This window comes from Thunnus albacares, chromosome 13, assembly GCF_914725855.1.
Source record: "Thunnus albacares chromosome 13, fThuAlb1.1, whole genome shotgun sequence".
NCBI classification, from domain to species: domain Eukaryota; kingdom Metazoa; phylum Chordata; class Actinopteri; order Scombriformes; family Scombridae; genus Thunnus; species Thunnus albacares.
The window spans coordinates 3,066,290-3,082,388 of NC_058118.1; the positions used below are offsets into that span (position 1 = coordinate 3,066,290).

Genomic DNA, 16,099 nt, shown 5'->3' on the forward strand with positions numbered 1-16,099 from the left:
GAGATAAAGGGGGAAGACACTGGAACACCAGGTTGCCAGTCAGAGTCCGTAAGAATCAGAGCGAAATGTTCTCTGTTGCTTGCTCTTTCATCTGCCTGACTTTTTTGAGATTGTGGAGGAAATTAAATCATCTGAGTGAAATCCAGGCCTCTTTATACTCTTTTTACTTGTTTTAATTCACAATCCTCTTCTACATGACTTCTTAATTAAGTAACAATAGGCACAAGACAGTTTTTACAGTGTGCTATTCATTAGTAAACCCTAGATGTAGGCCTCATATATCATACGAGGGGCACTTAAAGGCAACACGTCTTCCTCCAGTAAGCAGAGGCACCGCCACTTAGGACTCATTTGTTTTGAATGGCGGATCTGGCCAGCCCTCTGTCGGTCGGCATTTATCATTACATGCCTCGAAAAGACAGGTGCCCCATGAACCCTCAAAGCATGAATATTCACAAATAGGCTTGAAACGACAGGAGTTTATATTGAGACAACAATTATCCCATTTCGTCTGCATTCTAGTAAAATAGTGTATAAGTAGGCTACAGAAGAGCATCTCAAAAGTACAGAACTTGAAAGGCCACTCCTGCTATCTAGTGTAACTTTCTGTCCTCAGACAGTCTACCAAGTGAAGAAAGGTGCTTTGAAGAAAAGTGTGTGTGTGTGTGTGTGTGTGTGAGAGAGAGAGAGAGAGAGAGACAGAGAGAGAGAGAGAGAGAGAGAGAGAGAGAGAGAGCATTTGCACTGTGCTGATCTCTGTACATCTCTGTACTTAATTAACATACAGAACAAATATCTTTAAATACATTCATTTTTTTAAAAAGTTGCAGTGTTTATATATTTCTGGATTATTTGTATTTACATTTTTTCCTGCATTTTTCTATTTAAAGTTATTTTCTTACTTATCTGTATATATATTTCTAACAGAAAAATCACAATTATTCTGTTTATGTACATTGTTTGTTGTTTTTATTTCACACTTGCTTTGACAATTTAAACGTCTGCTTCCCTTTCAAAGAAACCGTGAGAGAGAGAGAGAGAGAGAGAGAGAGAGAGAGAGAGAGCCTAGCTGGCTGTGGTGAAACTCACTACGGTTTTTTTGCGCTTGTTCAGAAGTAGTTATGTGTTCTTGGTCAGATTGTTTTGAATTGTCTACTGACTGGCGGGATATTACGGTGCTATGACGGTCTTTTCGCAGTTTGTAGGCGTGTAGCTCACGTTTCGGGCGCTCTTGTACAACAGAATAGATTATGACCTGCTCAAATGCCTCAAGTCTATAATAAATGCGTCATACAGAGGAAAGGTGAATGAACGGTAAAACCGGCAGGCAGCTTGGTGAAGTTCTGTATCATTTCCCACGCGTTCCTTAGATTTTCAGTAACGATGCATTTGATTGGCTAGTCTTCAGTCCGTCTATCCAATTAAACTCCAGTTTGCTGTTACCAGGAAGCGAGAGACGCGATGAAAGGGGCTAACCTATCGCTTGAACTGATTAACGTACTTCTTGACAAACGACGAGTTTAAAGACAGCAACGAGTCACTTTTACGAAAATAAAACTCCACGTCGACCAGTCGGAGTGACATGTTTTCATTGGACGCTACTGTAGCCGGTAGCCTCACTTGTTTAACTTACAGTAGTGCTTGATAATGTCGTAAAACAGTATACCCACATAACCGTATTAACGTTAGCTGTTCTGTCTGTCGAATAAACAGCCTTAAAAGGTTGCTTAACAAAAAAATGGCAGGTAACGTTACCGTGTTGGAAGTCGGTACAGGCGTTTTCGTCGTTGCTGTCGTTTGGATTGCAGCTCTGGTGTTTGGGATGATGCTGCTGAGAGCATCTGGATCCGCAAAGTGAGTAACGACAGCACCAACACACACTCCTCACAGCAGCCCGCTCACGAAACATTTGCATAAGTACATAAAGAATAGCCCACATAACTGTTATGAGACGGTTTACCTCATATGGGAGTCGGTCAACAACATGTTTCTTTCAAATTACCCGCACTTTAATGTTGTTTTGCTTGTCAACCAAAGCACACATCTTCTGGGACATAAAGAGCTTAACCATTAGTAAGTTCTAGTAAATAGGGCATATGCATGGCTCATCAGGTGGCCTTTTATTCCAATAAAATGTTATAACACATGATGGTTCATATGTCTCACTGAAGACCATAGTGGTGTGTTTTAGGAAGGATAAATTGTAGGAATATCGACAATCGAAAAGCTGAAATGTAATCGAATTAAGTGTCAAACTGAAGAGTGCACTAATGATTTTAAAAGTACAGTTTTTAAGCGTGTTCTAGCTGGTATGAATTTATTGCTGATAAGTACTGTATACATATCAGCATCAAACTGTTGGTGAATTTCTCATAGAAAGCTTGCAACTCCAAATATTATGTTGTCTGCCCAGAGAGAGCAGCAACATAACTATAGCGTCCTGACTTAAATTCTATAAAGTGATTCATTACACCCGCATGGTGAATTCTGCTGTACTAACTCATTGCTGATACCATTCACATTGTAATCCCTGCTGAATAATACTCAGACCCTCATATGACTTCACTCAGTAAATGCTTATTTGTGTAGAATACACCGTGACTCCAAACACTGTGCACTTGTTAGGTGCAGTTACAGTAAAGTTTAAATGAGGTGAAACATCATGCTATTTACTTGATTTGAAAGTTAGCAACTTTTTTAAATACATTATGAAGAATATAACAATACAATGGTTGTGGTTGGTACTTTTTAATGAAATTATCAGCTGATAACCATATGTTTACTGCAACTCTTACCTAGAGAATATCAAATCAGCTGTGGGAGTCCTCCTGTTATCCTCTTTGTGTATGTGTGTGTGTGTGTGTGTGTGTGTGTGTGTGTGTGTGTGTGTGTGTTGTGTCTTGCCAGGTTAGGAGTTATCCCCGTTTTCCTCCTGGCTCTCACCATCACTCTGGCACTGGTGTTTTTCCCTCGCAGCCCAGAGACCACACCTGCTGTCAAAGAGATAAAGGTGAGCTTTTTTTCTTTAAATAAAAAAATGACTCCAAACAGTTAATCGATTATCAAAATAGATGGTGATTAATTTAATAGTTGGCAACTGATAGACTGATCATTGCAGCTCTGTATCAGGCCGTTTACTGCATTGCAAAACATTGTGTTATTATTGTGGTACAAGTACAATGACAGTGTCATGTAATGGATCTGTACTTCAGCTGATAACAGAAGCTGGCCTGGGATGGGTTTTTATGTGGCTTTCATTACCACCAAATGGTAAAAAAAAGTACAATACAGTAATAATAGTAAACAAAATATACAGTCATGTATTTCATGCAAATGACTACAGTACAACAAACATGTAACTTTATTACAGATTAACCTCTGACGAGGTTATTCATATTTTGTGTGCGTACGTGTGTTGCTCAGATCATGTGTAGTTGTAACTCTGTTGATTGAGATAGGTGCATATAAACAACCCATCCCAAACAACACCTCAACTGTGTGATATAAGCGAGTATCTAAAGTACCGTCTGCCTTTAAATAGTATTTGTCATTGTGTGCATGCGTGCGCACTTTGTGTTTGTGCTCGTCGTAAAGGCCCGCTCCGCTTTATCTTAGTCCAGCAGCAACACAGAACAAACACTCCCCCATGTTGCCTCCAGGTCGTGCCAATAAGCCAGCCAGATCTGCCAAGCAAGCTGCCACCCCATAGAAATAGCAGAGCAGAGCCCCGTCCTGGCCAGCTCACATTTTATAGCCTTTGTGCAAAGGCAGATACCAGACCAGCAGCAGAGAGAGGAAGCAAAATGTGACTTCCTGGATTTCTGTACCAGGCTTACGGGTAAAAAATCAACCCATGCCTACCTCAGAAACTGAACCTTGTGTTTAAAAGATGCAGGGTGTGAACTATAGGGGAGCCAATGTTCCCCTGAAAATATGATTTGTGAAATTTTCCTCATCATCATGGATCATGCATAAGGTTAGGCTATTATTGATGTATGATTCATGCATGAGAGTGACTCAACACTAATTAACTTTAATAAAGATACCGGCATGCATGCTATTCTTGCCATCACCATTGAAGAGTGGCGCTACGATGTCATAAAGTTTGCTCACTTTAAATCAAAGATCAGAAAAAAACAAACTTTCTTAGTTTGTACGACATTGTTGATTATTCCCATGTCTGTTTTGTAGTACAGCGTACAGATATGTCAAAAAGAAAAGAAGGAAGCTTACTCACACATTTTAGATTTGCCGAAAAATCTGAGCCGATGGACTCTGAAGTCAGGCATCTGTGGTCACGATTCCCAATTAACTGTATGTGATGCATGTGTTGTTACAGGCTGGTTTGTTGATAAGTGACACACGCATTTGATGTCTTAATTGTACCGAGAAAAGATTGTGCTCATCTGTATGCGATGGGTAACTTTACTGTTGTTGATGAGGATTCGATCCCTTATAGGCAGCCCAGCGCGCTCTGTTTTTGATTTAATGCTCATTTGACCTATCTGTGTCCTATTTTATAATCCATCTCTGCAGAGTGTACCGTGCCCTGCTTTAGTTGGCCGTATTGTATCATACTGTGATGTTTGGTTTTGATACCAGCATCATTAACTGTCATTAACTAATTATTATGTATTAGATGTGCTGACATAAAGCAAGTAGGCCTACATGCTTGCAGCTGTGAATGTGACCGTCAGTTACAGAAAGCCATTGTATAGTTTGCACACAGGTTACATGTACAATCACTTGTAATAATGACACCATATAATGCTAGCAAAAAGTCATTATCACCTGGCTTTGTAAAGAGCTCTTAACCTTAATCGTCAAGTGGCCTGTTATTTCCCTGAAACGGGAGGAAGTATAATAAAGTATTTCATTCAGAGAAAAGCTCACATGATGATTTAATCATTTCTTGCTTATTTTAAAGGGTCGCTTTCACCTATCTGTGATATTTTAGGCTGAAATAAATTGATGTCAATAGCCGGTTACCATACAGGAGTAGAAAACATGTTATTTGTCTTTTGCAGCTGTGTGTGTTAATATCTAACCTCTTGCTGTTAAACAAAAGTAAAATATCACAGTGCCAATTAGGCCAGTCCCAGACTAGGGGTGGGGGTGGTTTCATACCAGACCCCCCCCTCTCCCACCCGCCCCCCCCACCTGCCTGCCTGCCTGCCTGCCTGCCCCCCACCCGTGCGCTCAATGGCACATTAATAAAACATGACCCACACTTTGGTTCCTGCTTGCTGCTTAATTGGCAAATTAAAAAGTGAGATGTGTTAAATGCATCCATAAGAGACGGCATACATCAACCCCACCTCTCCTAGACACTAGTGTATTTATACACACACACTCACACACACACACACACACACACACACACACACATCTACTCTCATTCCATCATAGTCCCTTTGAAATATGTCTTTAGTCAGCAGTCGGGCCGCCGCTCTTCTGGCATTATCTGGCTTAAGGGCAGTTTCTCACTTTGGATTCATGGGTAGCTCATGATCTAAATATTAACACAGAGCCAGCACTATCAGAGAAGTGTTGATTAAATCTTCAAACTTCTCCTAACTAAAGCAACACCAGTGCCAGTGTCTAGGTTCTATTGTTCCTGCTGTAGATCAACTTCAGCTGATTATCCATCTAGATAAATGATCTGAAAATAACAATCACCCCAGAATCAGCATGTGGTTTCAACACTAGTGTGTGACCAGTTAAAAACAAAACTGCTTATAATGTGAATACACAAGTTATTCCCTCAATATACAGACCTCAGTCAATATATGAATCAATAAGCGCTAGTCCTCTATATGTCAGATTGTGGCCAGCTCTGAAAGGTTGTGCTCACACTGGCTTTGATACAGACACATCACAGCATGGTTAGAAATAAATATCAATCTGTTTATTAAGTGGTCCCCACTGATGCTGCATAATAAATGCTGGAAGCACCTCCATCAATACAGCTACACAGCGCTAATGCTACAAATACTTACTGTTAGGAATGCATCCTGATTGTGCTTCTATGTATAAGGTAACAAGACTAGGTTCTCAAATTTCATAAGAACAGGGATTAAAAGACAGCATGTAATGTAGATCAGTCATATATGGCTGATAGGCAGATACCCATTCACTACATTGAACCGATGTATCACTAAACTAAACTAGTGGTTAGTTTGATCTCAAATGCAAATTAAAGTAAATGTGCTTACTGATGAGGAAAATTGGGACTTTGCTTATTTTCCTTTGGTTTTGACATCTCTGTCACTTTCATAACGGATGAAACATTCATCAAACAGCAGTTCTGTGGAATGCCACACAGAGTTAGGTAATTCATCCTGTCTGGATTATCTCAAATGAAATCTAGCTGTGTGTTCTTCTTGCACTCCTTTTGTCTATTTATCACAAAAAGAAGCCAGCTGATGTGTAACCTGAGGCAAAGCTGTGTATCAATGTTCCTCCAGTGTGCTGCAGGCAGGCAGCGCTGACCCTAAGACAAAGTATCCAAAACATTGAATGAGCGTCCCTCGGTGCTCCTATCAGTTCAGCTTCTGGTGATAAACAGTTAGTCTGCATTGCCAACTGTAGAAAAATAAATGATATCAATTCCTTTTGTTATCATGTTAACCAAAAAATCCCTTCCAGACAGGTTTTAAGACTTATAAGAACACTCTGCTTGGAATAATAAAATGTGTCAAATATTTTTTTTTCACACAGAAAAGTTCAATTACACAGATAAAAAATCTCAACATGACACCCACTCCTCCTGTCATTCTGTTGTGTATGTGTATGTGTGTGTGTGTGTGTGGTGAGTGCCTGTTCAAGGCCTCACATACTGCCACACTATCTCCCTGCTGCCACACAAAGCCTTTGTGAAAGCCCTCTCATGACATCTAGCGGCTAATTGAGGAAATACTGAAATGATGCACCTATACTTGTGTTTCCCATGTACTAGATTTTGTTTACTAAGTACAGATGATTTAGTGTGTAATTATGAAGAACTCCTAATAGTGAATGAACTCACCGGTTTTGTTTACTCTACAGATAGTGGACACTTTGTTCATCGGCCGCTATGTGCTGCTGGCCGTGGTGAGCGCTGTCTTTCTGGTGGCATTCTTCATGCTGCTCCCCTTTCATTTCCTGGAGCCAGTCTATGCCAAAGCTTTAAGAACACAGTAGAGCTGCCACAGTCAGAGCTGGCACCAGGATCACATCACTGATGTACACAACTGATGACAAGCAGGGGCCATCAAGAGGCCCCGCTTCATCTGGAAACGGACTACAGAAACAGCAGGGGAGCCGGTGTTTACTTCATGGTCAAATGTTTGTTGGTTGTTGAATTGTCTATGTATAACCAACAGATATCCAGCAGTACTTTTATTTATGTTTTATATCATTGTATGAATAAATATGTTTTTTATTTGATGTGTTCAGAGTATTACAGATATTACTGGTCAACCAGCACTGAGACTCTCTCCACCTTTTTTTTTTATAAAAATAAAATAATTACATAGCTACATGGATTTTTCAGATTTTTTGTTGTAACCTCCTATCTTCTTAATTCCTAAGGTAATATCAAGGTGATATAACAAATTAAGGTGTTAATGACAGGTACATGACTCACATTTAAGTGAGTGTGATCCACTGCACTAAGTGAAGGTTATTCATTATAATTCTAAATGCATCTTATGTGATGTCTCCCTGAAGCTGAGAGATTTCATTTGTGGCTCTTCAACTGGACTAAACAGTGTTCAGTGTTCATGTAGTGGGTTTTGGTTTTTTTTACTGTAGCTAATTTGAATATTGCTAATAAAAATACATCACATTAATAATAACTTGAGCACAGATTTTTTTTTTCCCCAGCTTGAAAAGGAGGGTCAGCAACAGTTGACATACAGTATTTGTATCACTGAACATGTTTATTCATTGTTACTGTTTTTATAAATAGGCATAAATTCTCTACACTCAAGACACTTTTCAGTACTGGATATGAAATATACTGAACAAAATGTGATAATCAGTTTAGTTGACAGCTCGGTTATACTGGTTCAAATAGTTATGTGCTGAAAGACTGAATATGGGCTGAAGAATTCAAACTTTGCAATTTGTTGGGTATTGGGTATTTCCATTAAGGTCAATTGGTGTTCAAATATTTTGTTTTTTTCTTTTTGAGTGGCCAAAGGACCAGCCTATACCAGTGTATTGTTTGGTTGTCTGACTCTATTAGACCCACATCGGTTCCTTGCTTTTACTTACAATTAGCTTGTTTATCTTTGCCTTCTATCTTCAAGCCTTAAATTATAGTCCATATATCTCTCAGTGATGGTACAGTAATGTTCCATGAAAAGGATTCCATGTCCACACATTCATTTGATATAAGAAAGTTACTTCATATTGGTCATTTTTCTTATGCAAAAGTACAACTACACCCAACTAAACATGAAATAAACTATTAACTAAACTAGGAGAAGGCTCTGCCTCCAGCTGCTATAAAACAAGGACTAGTTGTGGTGCAAATCACCATCTATTTGAAACTATCTGAATGGATAACTAGCACTCTGGGTAAGAGGATGAGTATGTTTTGTGGTGGCCTGTTTCTTTAAATATAAAGGTTGATGTGTTCTGCGGTTGGTTCACATGAACAGTGCGTTTTTCGTATTTCAGCATTTAGTTTGGTCCCTTTATATTAGATCCACAGTCTGTCTTAAAACAACAGTTAGCTGCCCATATGAACACTGAAAGAGGTTTTCCTTGCTGTAATCATTCCTCCTGTTCATACTGGCTATTAAAAGATCACCTTTAAGTATGCTTTCAGTGTAAGTATTATTATACTTATATGAGTCTTCAGCAGTCTGAGTTAGTCATATCAAGTGGATATCTGACACATTTACAGTCTTTTTAGCATCAAATTCCCTCTTTGTGTTTCCTCAGACAGTGTTTCCTTGTTGAGCTGTGGTCGAAGTATAGTAACAAAAAGAGGGACTTTGGCACTGAAAAGACTGTAACATTGAAAGATATCTACTTGATTTGACTCATTTGAACGGCTGAGGCTTCATATTCGCTTCAGATAAACTTTTAAATATATTTTTGCACAGAAGGAGGACTGTGGATTGTGTTCCATCACTTACATTGTAAGTGTATTATGAAGGGATCTTCTAATGGTCAGTATGAACAGGAGGAATGATTACAGCAAGAATAACATGTTTTAGTGTTCATTTGGGCTCCTGACTGTTGTTTTAAGACTTGAAAAATTGTGAACCTGTCCTTTAATGAATCATTTTTAGTTTTCTGATAATGTAAAAGTATCTAATTTTTTTAGCATCACTGCTCTCTGGCCAACAGTTAAACCTGTGTGTGCTACCATCAACATTAGTGTGGTTGGCTCATTATCATTCCCTCAGTGTGGAGAGTATTCCCAGTCATCATGTTGTTGCCTGTGTTTGGAGGTTTATGCTGTCGACTCCTGGGGACGGCCCAGTTCGTACCATGTGGACTAGCCTTCAGTCCTACACACACACACTTTTGTCTCTTTTCTCATGAAAAAAGAAACGGTCTTGTATATAGGAGAATGTCAAATTCTCAGTGTTTTCCTAACATGCATCTCTGTTCATACGTGAGGTTTTGCCAAATGGATGTCATGGCACCTTTGCATGCTCATATTGCTGTCAGAGTAGTATCTTGGAGGGTTGGAGTCGTGACATGTTTTAAGCTTTTCAAGAATCAGAGGTTCAACTTGAAGAACTGGTGTATGTGTGTAGTGAGACGTTGAAGTGAGGTTTGGCAAGGTGATTCATGAAGAAGCAGTCATGGATCTACAGTGTCTTGGGTTTCAAGATTGTCAAACATCACCAAGCATCTCTTTCACAGAACAGATGTTGTGGATTTCACTTAGAAAACTTAGAAGCTACATATGTATCATTGTTTTGCTATTCAAAATTTTAGTTACACATTTTGCCGACTATTGAATCGTATCCTGTACTGTGTTGTCAGTAGTTAGACAAACACAGCGCTGCATTCACATGGTTATGAAGCTGATTCCATGGGGTATAAATAAGCAGATGATTCCACAGAGAGTAATGAGCTTTTGCAGTCTAGAGGCTCAATTATAAACACTTGCCCCCCTCCCACCTCCATTTTAAAAGTGTGAAGCCCGAGGAGACGTGGAGTGGAATTCCAACCAGGATGATGAAAGAGAATCTAATGAATCAAAACCAATCCTATTAGTTCCAGCCCACATCTCCATACTGTGGTCCTCTTTCTGCACAACAATCCAGCGCATGATTTCACACAAGCTGGGGAACTGGGGGATTTCAGCAGGGTGGGATAGGAGATCTAAAACCTTTCAACCTGGAGGGACTTGTTGCCTGTAATTGACCGCATGATTACCGCAAAACATGATCTTAGCCCCTGCAGAAAGTGGCACTGAGAAACGAGCAGCTTTATTTTGCACTGAAACCGGAGGAGAGGGTTCAGCTGGAGAGGCTTTTCCTTTTAACTTTTAACAGAAACTTTCACTTTGATTTAAAGAGATGCCCTTTTCTAGAACATTCTTCTGGAGTTTATATTTCAAGGTCATATCGAAAAAGATGTTTACACCGATTTCTCACTTTTTTTGAAGTCCGCAATCCCTGAAGTGTTGGTCTGAAAGATCTGACAATATTCCTCTCGTTCTCACACACTCTCTCACTCTACCTCACCTTTTTAATCTTTCTGCCTCTATCCTTTCCTCATTTTAATTTTTGCTACTAAACTCTGTCTCTGGGGAGTGGGAAAATGAGCAGAACAAAGCATGTGGGGGTTTGAGGATCATTTAGAAGTGGGAGACGAAGTCTTTGTGGAGCAGCCAGCTGGACATATAAAGAGATGGGGGCGGGCGAGATAGAGAAAGAGGGAGCAATGGAAGGGCAAAGAGGTGTGAGCAGAAAGCTCAGGGTGCTTGGTTTTGAAACTGCGGAGGGGACGGGGTGCGCTCCTCTCTGGAAGATCCGGCATTCAGATGCACTCAAGCAGAACTTCTGGCTTGCCGTTCACATCCTTAGCCATCTCGCCCTCTGTTTGTGATATGGACACCGCCACCACCCCACCCAGCTCTCACAACACTGAAAATCCATTAAAGATTTGCGGGCACCGAAGTTGGTGCACTTATCCCAAAAGAATGTGATTCAGTTCATGTTAAATCAACCAGATGGCAATGTTTGCAATCCTTTCAATAAGTTTGGTAAATAAAACTTGATGAGTGCTCTGTGGGGTAAAATTAAAAATGAATGAGATCATTTTAAAACCTTATTAGATTAGATTATAAGATTCTTCAATTAGAGGGTTTATTAGCCAACGAATGGATGTTTGGCAAACTTGGAGACACAGAGTTCACTGGCTGGGTATTTCACTGAGCTTTGAAAGAGACGGTGATACAACATGAAAATGAACTGGGTCCTTGTCACCCGAGCAACAAACTATGCAGCTTTGGGGCCAAGAAGAGTTTTTTCTCAGCGCTGCCTGGTTGTGCTCTATTATGCGCTTTTGTAGACAGCCAGGGGATGCTATCACTGCAACACACACTAGGGGGGCAAAATCCTGGTGTTGCCTTGGCCTTTTACCTCTCTCTCAGGAGGGAATTACCCTAAAGCTCTGCCTGTTGGGGGCACGATGAAGGCCCGGATTAGAGGTCAGGCTGCTCACCAATAGCCCTCTGCTGCTTGGACATGACACCCCATCGCGGGCTGAGGCTTGGCCCTATGGGGGGGTTTCCATTTTGACAGTGTTGGAGAAATGACTGAATATTGGCCAGGCTTAAAAAGGCAATGGCTACACTGATCAAAGACCACGGTCACAATAGTTGAACATGGGTGGCCAGTGGTCCTCAGAGCATGCTCAGTTGTTGCATAGGTTGTGACAAGCCTGTGTTTTCATATTTTAGCTTTTGCATTGGTCTACCTGTAGGTGCAGTTTTGCACAAGAAGACCATAAAAAAAAAATCACTATGAAAATACACAAGTACTGCATCATCATCACCACTGCCACTACTTTGGTGCTGACTGATATTATCCTAAGTGCAACAGCAGTAGTAAATAAAAACAATATGATTTTTATATATGAAACACACAAGCTTCACTCTAATAATTAATTCAAATACACTATCCCTAGGTTTTCATTTTCATTTTCAGTAGTTTCACCATATTCATCACTGTCACCATGTCATATTAACAAAGAAAATACTACAAATGATGTGTTGAAGAATGTCTTCAAGATATTTATTATATGTATTTGTATTTACAAACCCAAAATGCCACAAAAGCATAGACCTGTTTCACATTTGGACTTCTCCAACACACATTAATAATAATGGTCGTTTTCAATTTATGTGTGCCAGGTCCTGTCGTAGCAGGAGCAGGTCCTGGTGTAGGCCTTTTCACAGTAAGAACAACACTACTGTAAATAATAAAATGATTGATGACTGAATTCCATTTATACCCTTTTCACAGCAGATATTTTGACTTGTCAAAGCAGGAAAAGCACAGGTGGAATTCATAACATTGATGGCTGCATTCCATTTACTGTAGGTGAGCCAGTTCCAGGGCTCTGGTGTTGTGCATGCTCACTCACTGACATGGCTTACTGAGACAGTTAATGTAATGACGCCATTGAGAATTTGTTATTTAGTTTTTCCTGTTTTGACAAGTCAAAGTGTCTGCTGTGAAAACAGTCCTGGCTGTGTCTGAAATCACTCCCTCGTTCAGTCAGTCACTACTCCCTATAATAGACACTTATGAATCATCATCATTTTGCATCATTACTGACAGGTAGTATTGAACAGATGTAATTTTCTATAAAGTGGGGGGGATTGGGGAATTGGGAGCAGAGCCATCGTTAATGTTATCAGTAACACCTGTTCTTTTCCTGCTGTGATAAGTCAAAATGTCTACTGTGAAAAAGGCTTTGTGTTGTGTTGTGGAGTTATTATTATAACATACGTTCACGAACAAGACCACGCCCCTCTCTCTCACCTGCAACCTACGACACACTCGCATCGCAAAGGCTTACCTCCTGCCCGTGCTCCGTGACCCACGTTCTTCGGCAACATACCGCCCACAACTAGATCCAGCAGTACCAATGAGATATCTCCTTCACCACCACATCCACATGGAACCCTTCTCCTCCAGACGCTGTGCTTCTGATCAGCTGGGATCCAGACGCTCCACACACATCCATGCAATGGCCCACTCGGACACGGCTCTTTTCCAAGTGATTAACATCTTCAGCCAGATGTCTCAAGGAGACGATCATCCCACTCCTACGAAACGATGATTAAGACAAACTTTCCAACTCTATGCAGACTCTACTTCCATCAACCCTCTCGCCGGCAGCTCAAATCCTCCCGCTCTTCCGAGTTCATTGTCCGCCGCCGGGCCGACGCACGCCGCACACCAATGACGTCACAACGCCGCCTACTACAACAGAGCCTAGACTTCTTCAGCCCTGGCGGATACAAATCCCGTTTCAACAAAGCCAGGTTCTTCCTGCTCCTTTCTGCCTCCACCTCCACCACCGCTCCGGACAGCTGCTCACTTCTGGGTTCCCCGCCCAGCGCCACCTGTATGCCGCACATCGATGACGTCACAACGCTCCCTCCCTGTCTGATCTGTCTCATGTTTTTCGTCTTTTCTTTCATCCCCATGTCCGCAGGCTGCACAATCAACCCCCACACATACATCCCCTCATCCTTTCCTCTTCCCTTCCTTCAGCTGCAGCTACCTCTACACTTTCAGCTCCACTCGCTCCAGCAGCTCCTTCTGTTATGTTTCTTCCAAGCGGCAACCTCTGGGGCTGAAAAATGAAGCCAATGCGGAAGTGCTAAAACTGCAGTTCCTTGAATGGCCACTTGAGGCTGGCTCCAAAAGCAAGTCAATCCCATAGACTGTAAATCATCAATATATCAATCCCCATGGACCGTGTTAAAATGCCCAACTTTACAACAGAAATAAACATGTTTACAGCCTGGTACAAAAAATGGTTTTGGTCTCTATAGCTAATTTCCCCTTTCATGACAACTGTACGGGGGGGGGAGGGGGGGAATTTTTTTATAACTCCCCCGTTTAAATTTTATTAAGCTGTAAAATTATGCATAAAGAAGGACATGGCTGCTTTGAGTGACATGTCCGCCAGCCACTAGGTGGCTTATTTCAGCCATTCGGCCCGCCTCTTTGCCTATTTTTGATTGGCTGGGAGTTGGGCAGAGTGACGCACTGCCAAGATGGCGATGGCCGGAGCGGCTCACTTTGAGCTTCAAAACCACTCCTCAGAAACCAACCGGTGACGTCACGGTAACTACGTCCATATTTTTATACAGTCTATGGTTTCTTCCCTCAGCCACCTCCGGTCCTGCCATTACCACAGCAACAGTTACACCGAGCCACGGTGCTCCCTCTGATGGACCCACTCAATTTCCTACTGTTCTATCCCTTTTTCCCTCCCTTCCCCAACATCCAAATGTTTTTTCTGTGTCTTCAGCACCCCCTGTCGCCGACCCCCTCGCTCCAGCTTTTATTAACACTGTGCCCATGAGCACTTTCACTCTGGCCTCCGCCACTCCACTCCTCCACAGCCTACAAAGCCAGGCTTTCCAGTTCTGCACAGCCTCCAGTTCCACCACCATTCCAACTGACTCGCTTGTCGGTTCCCTACCCAGCGCCATCGTCATTGGCACACCGATGATTCCATCCTGCCGCCACTATGATGCGGCAACAGACTGCTTCAGCCCTAGCTAGGGCCAGGTTGTATATCCCCACGTGCCTGCTCATGCTGATTTCCCATACACCCAGAAACATCACATGCCCAAAACCATGCTCCAACCAACCATCCCAATTGCCAGTTTGCCCATTTTCTTATTCTTCTCGTCGCTCCTGCATCCCGCCATTTGACTCTTCTTCATGCCACTCGTCAACCCTCATTCATCCCTTTGTATCCAACCTTCATCCAGTCCTTTATGAACCTCCCAGCTCTCATCCTACCCCCTCATCCTCCGATGCCCCCAAGTGCTTTCCGAGACAACCACACTACCCAATCCCATGACATCCTGCCGTGCTTAGATGCATAACGCATGTCATGTCAGTTCATGCCATATTATGTCAGTTCATGTCATGTTATGTTATGTTATGTTGTTAAGGTTATGTCACTTGTGATTGGTTAAGCAGATGTGTCATCACATCTTAACAACACAACAACATAGCAGTAACCACAATTTCATTTCACATGTGTTCACATCAGCGAGGACCCACAATCGTCTTTTTAGTGACATAATCCAAAGCGGTGTTGCCTTCTCAGTGACGCACTGTACATCTGATCCTTCCCTGTTTGTAAAATACAATGGAAAAGCAAGCAGGCCACGGCCACCGTTCCACTACAAGTTCTCAAAGGTTCAGGTTATGAGAAGCTCCATGTTACAGGTCGTTAAGTTCCCATTTTGAGCAGGAAAAGCACAGGTATAAATAATACTAATGATAAGCTCTGGAACTGGCTCCCCTAAATGTAATGCAGCTGTCATTAATCTTATTAATTCCACCTGTGCTGTTCCTGCTTTGATAGTCAGAATGTCTGCTGTAAAAATGGTCTATACACCTACATGACACACAGCCATCATTATTGCTCTCAGTTGCAGCTGTGCTTTCAGTGCTGTTCTAAGTGAAATTGCCTGCTGCTTAAAAGGTCTGTTGCCGACAAACGTCAGTGACCAATGAAGCAGCTTCCCAACATTAGCATGAATATAAATAATTAATACTCTAATTAAACAATGTTTTTTTTTTTATTATTATTAGGCTGCCAGACACAATTTGAATGGATGCTTTTATCAATCAGTTGTTTAGCACTGTTCTTGTGGAAAAAAGTTGTAAATTGGCAATTTCAGTTGTCAGCTACCAGGGCAACATATCAGTCACATTAGTTCTCAATAGCAGAGAATGTAAAGATGGACGTATACAGGACATATGCAATAAGATAAAATGCATTGTTACAGTCTGCAGGCTATGTAGCTAATGTAAAACTGACTCAAAGAATGATTTCACTTTCAGTCCTGTGGTGGAATTTTTAATTTTCAGATAGT

At 41.4% G+C, this 16,099-nt stretch overlaps 2 protein-coding genes and 1 long non-coding RNA gene across 3 annotated transcripts in view; 2 read left to right on the forward strand and 1 right to left on the reverse strand.

The window, feature by feature from the left end:
- pknox2 (pbx/knotted 1 homeobox 2) overlaps positions 1-1,839 on the reverse strand; it is a 119,613-nt gene extending 117,774 nt beyond the window's left edge. Inside the window, exon 1 of the mRNA XM_044371125.1 lies at positions 1,756-1,839. The gene's annotated coding sequence lies outside the window, so the exon portion shown is untranslated. The remainder of the gene's footprint in view (positions 1-1,755) is intronic.
- Positions 1,292-7,526, forward strand: tmem218 (transmembrane protein 218). The gene is made up of 4 exons (XM_044370262.1): positions 1,292-1,610; positions 1,714-1,854; positions 2,908-3,010; positions 7,048-7,526. Exons 2-4 carry the CDS (start codon positions 1,739-1,741, stop codon positions 7,180-7,182), a joined length of 354 nt encoding a protein of 117 aa, XP_044226197.1. The 5' UTR covers positions 1,292-1,610; positions 1,714-1,738; the 3' UTR covers positions 7,183-7,526.
- Positions 7,527-12,560: 5,034 nt separating this feature from the next.
- LOC122994927 lies at positions 12,561-15,569 on the forward strand. Its single transcript, XR_006406687.1, has 3 exons — positions 12,561-12,626; positions 15,308-15,309; positions 15,538-15,569. It is a non-coding gene; the product is annotated as an uncharacterized LOC122994927 (long non-coding RNA).
- Positions 15,570-16,099: the final 530 nt, after the last annotated feature.

Excerpts from the sequence above, each read along its gene's own strand:
- tmem218 (XM_044370262.1), top strand. The coding sequence starts at position 1,739 with ATGGCAGGTAACGTTACCGTGTTGGAAGTCGGTACAGGCGTTTTCGTC. Across the intron at positions 1,855-2,907 it reads AGAGCATCTGGATCCGCAAA|GTTAGGAGTTATCCCCGTTT; the intron begins GTGAGTAACGAC and ends GTGTCTTGCCAG. Across the intron at positions 3,011-7,047 it reads CTGCTGTCAAAGAGATAAAG|ATAGTGGACACTTTGTTCAT; the intron begins GTGAGCTTTTTT and ends TTTACTCTACAG.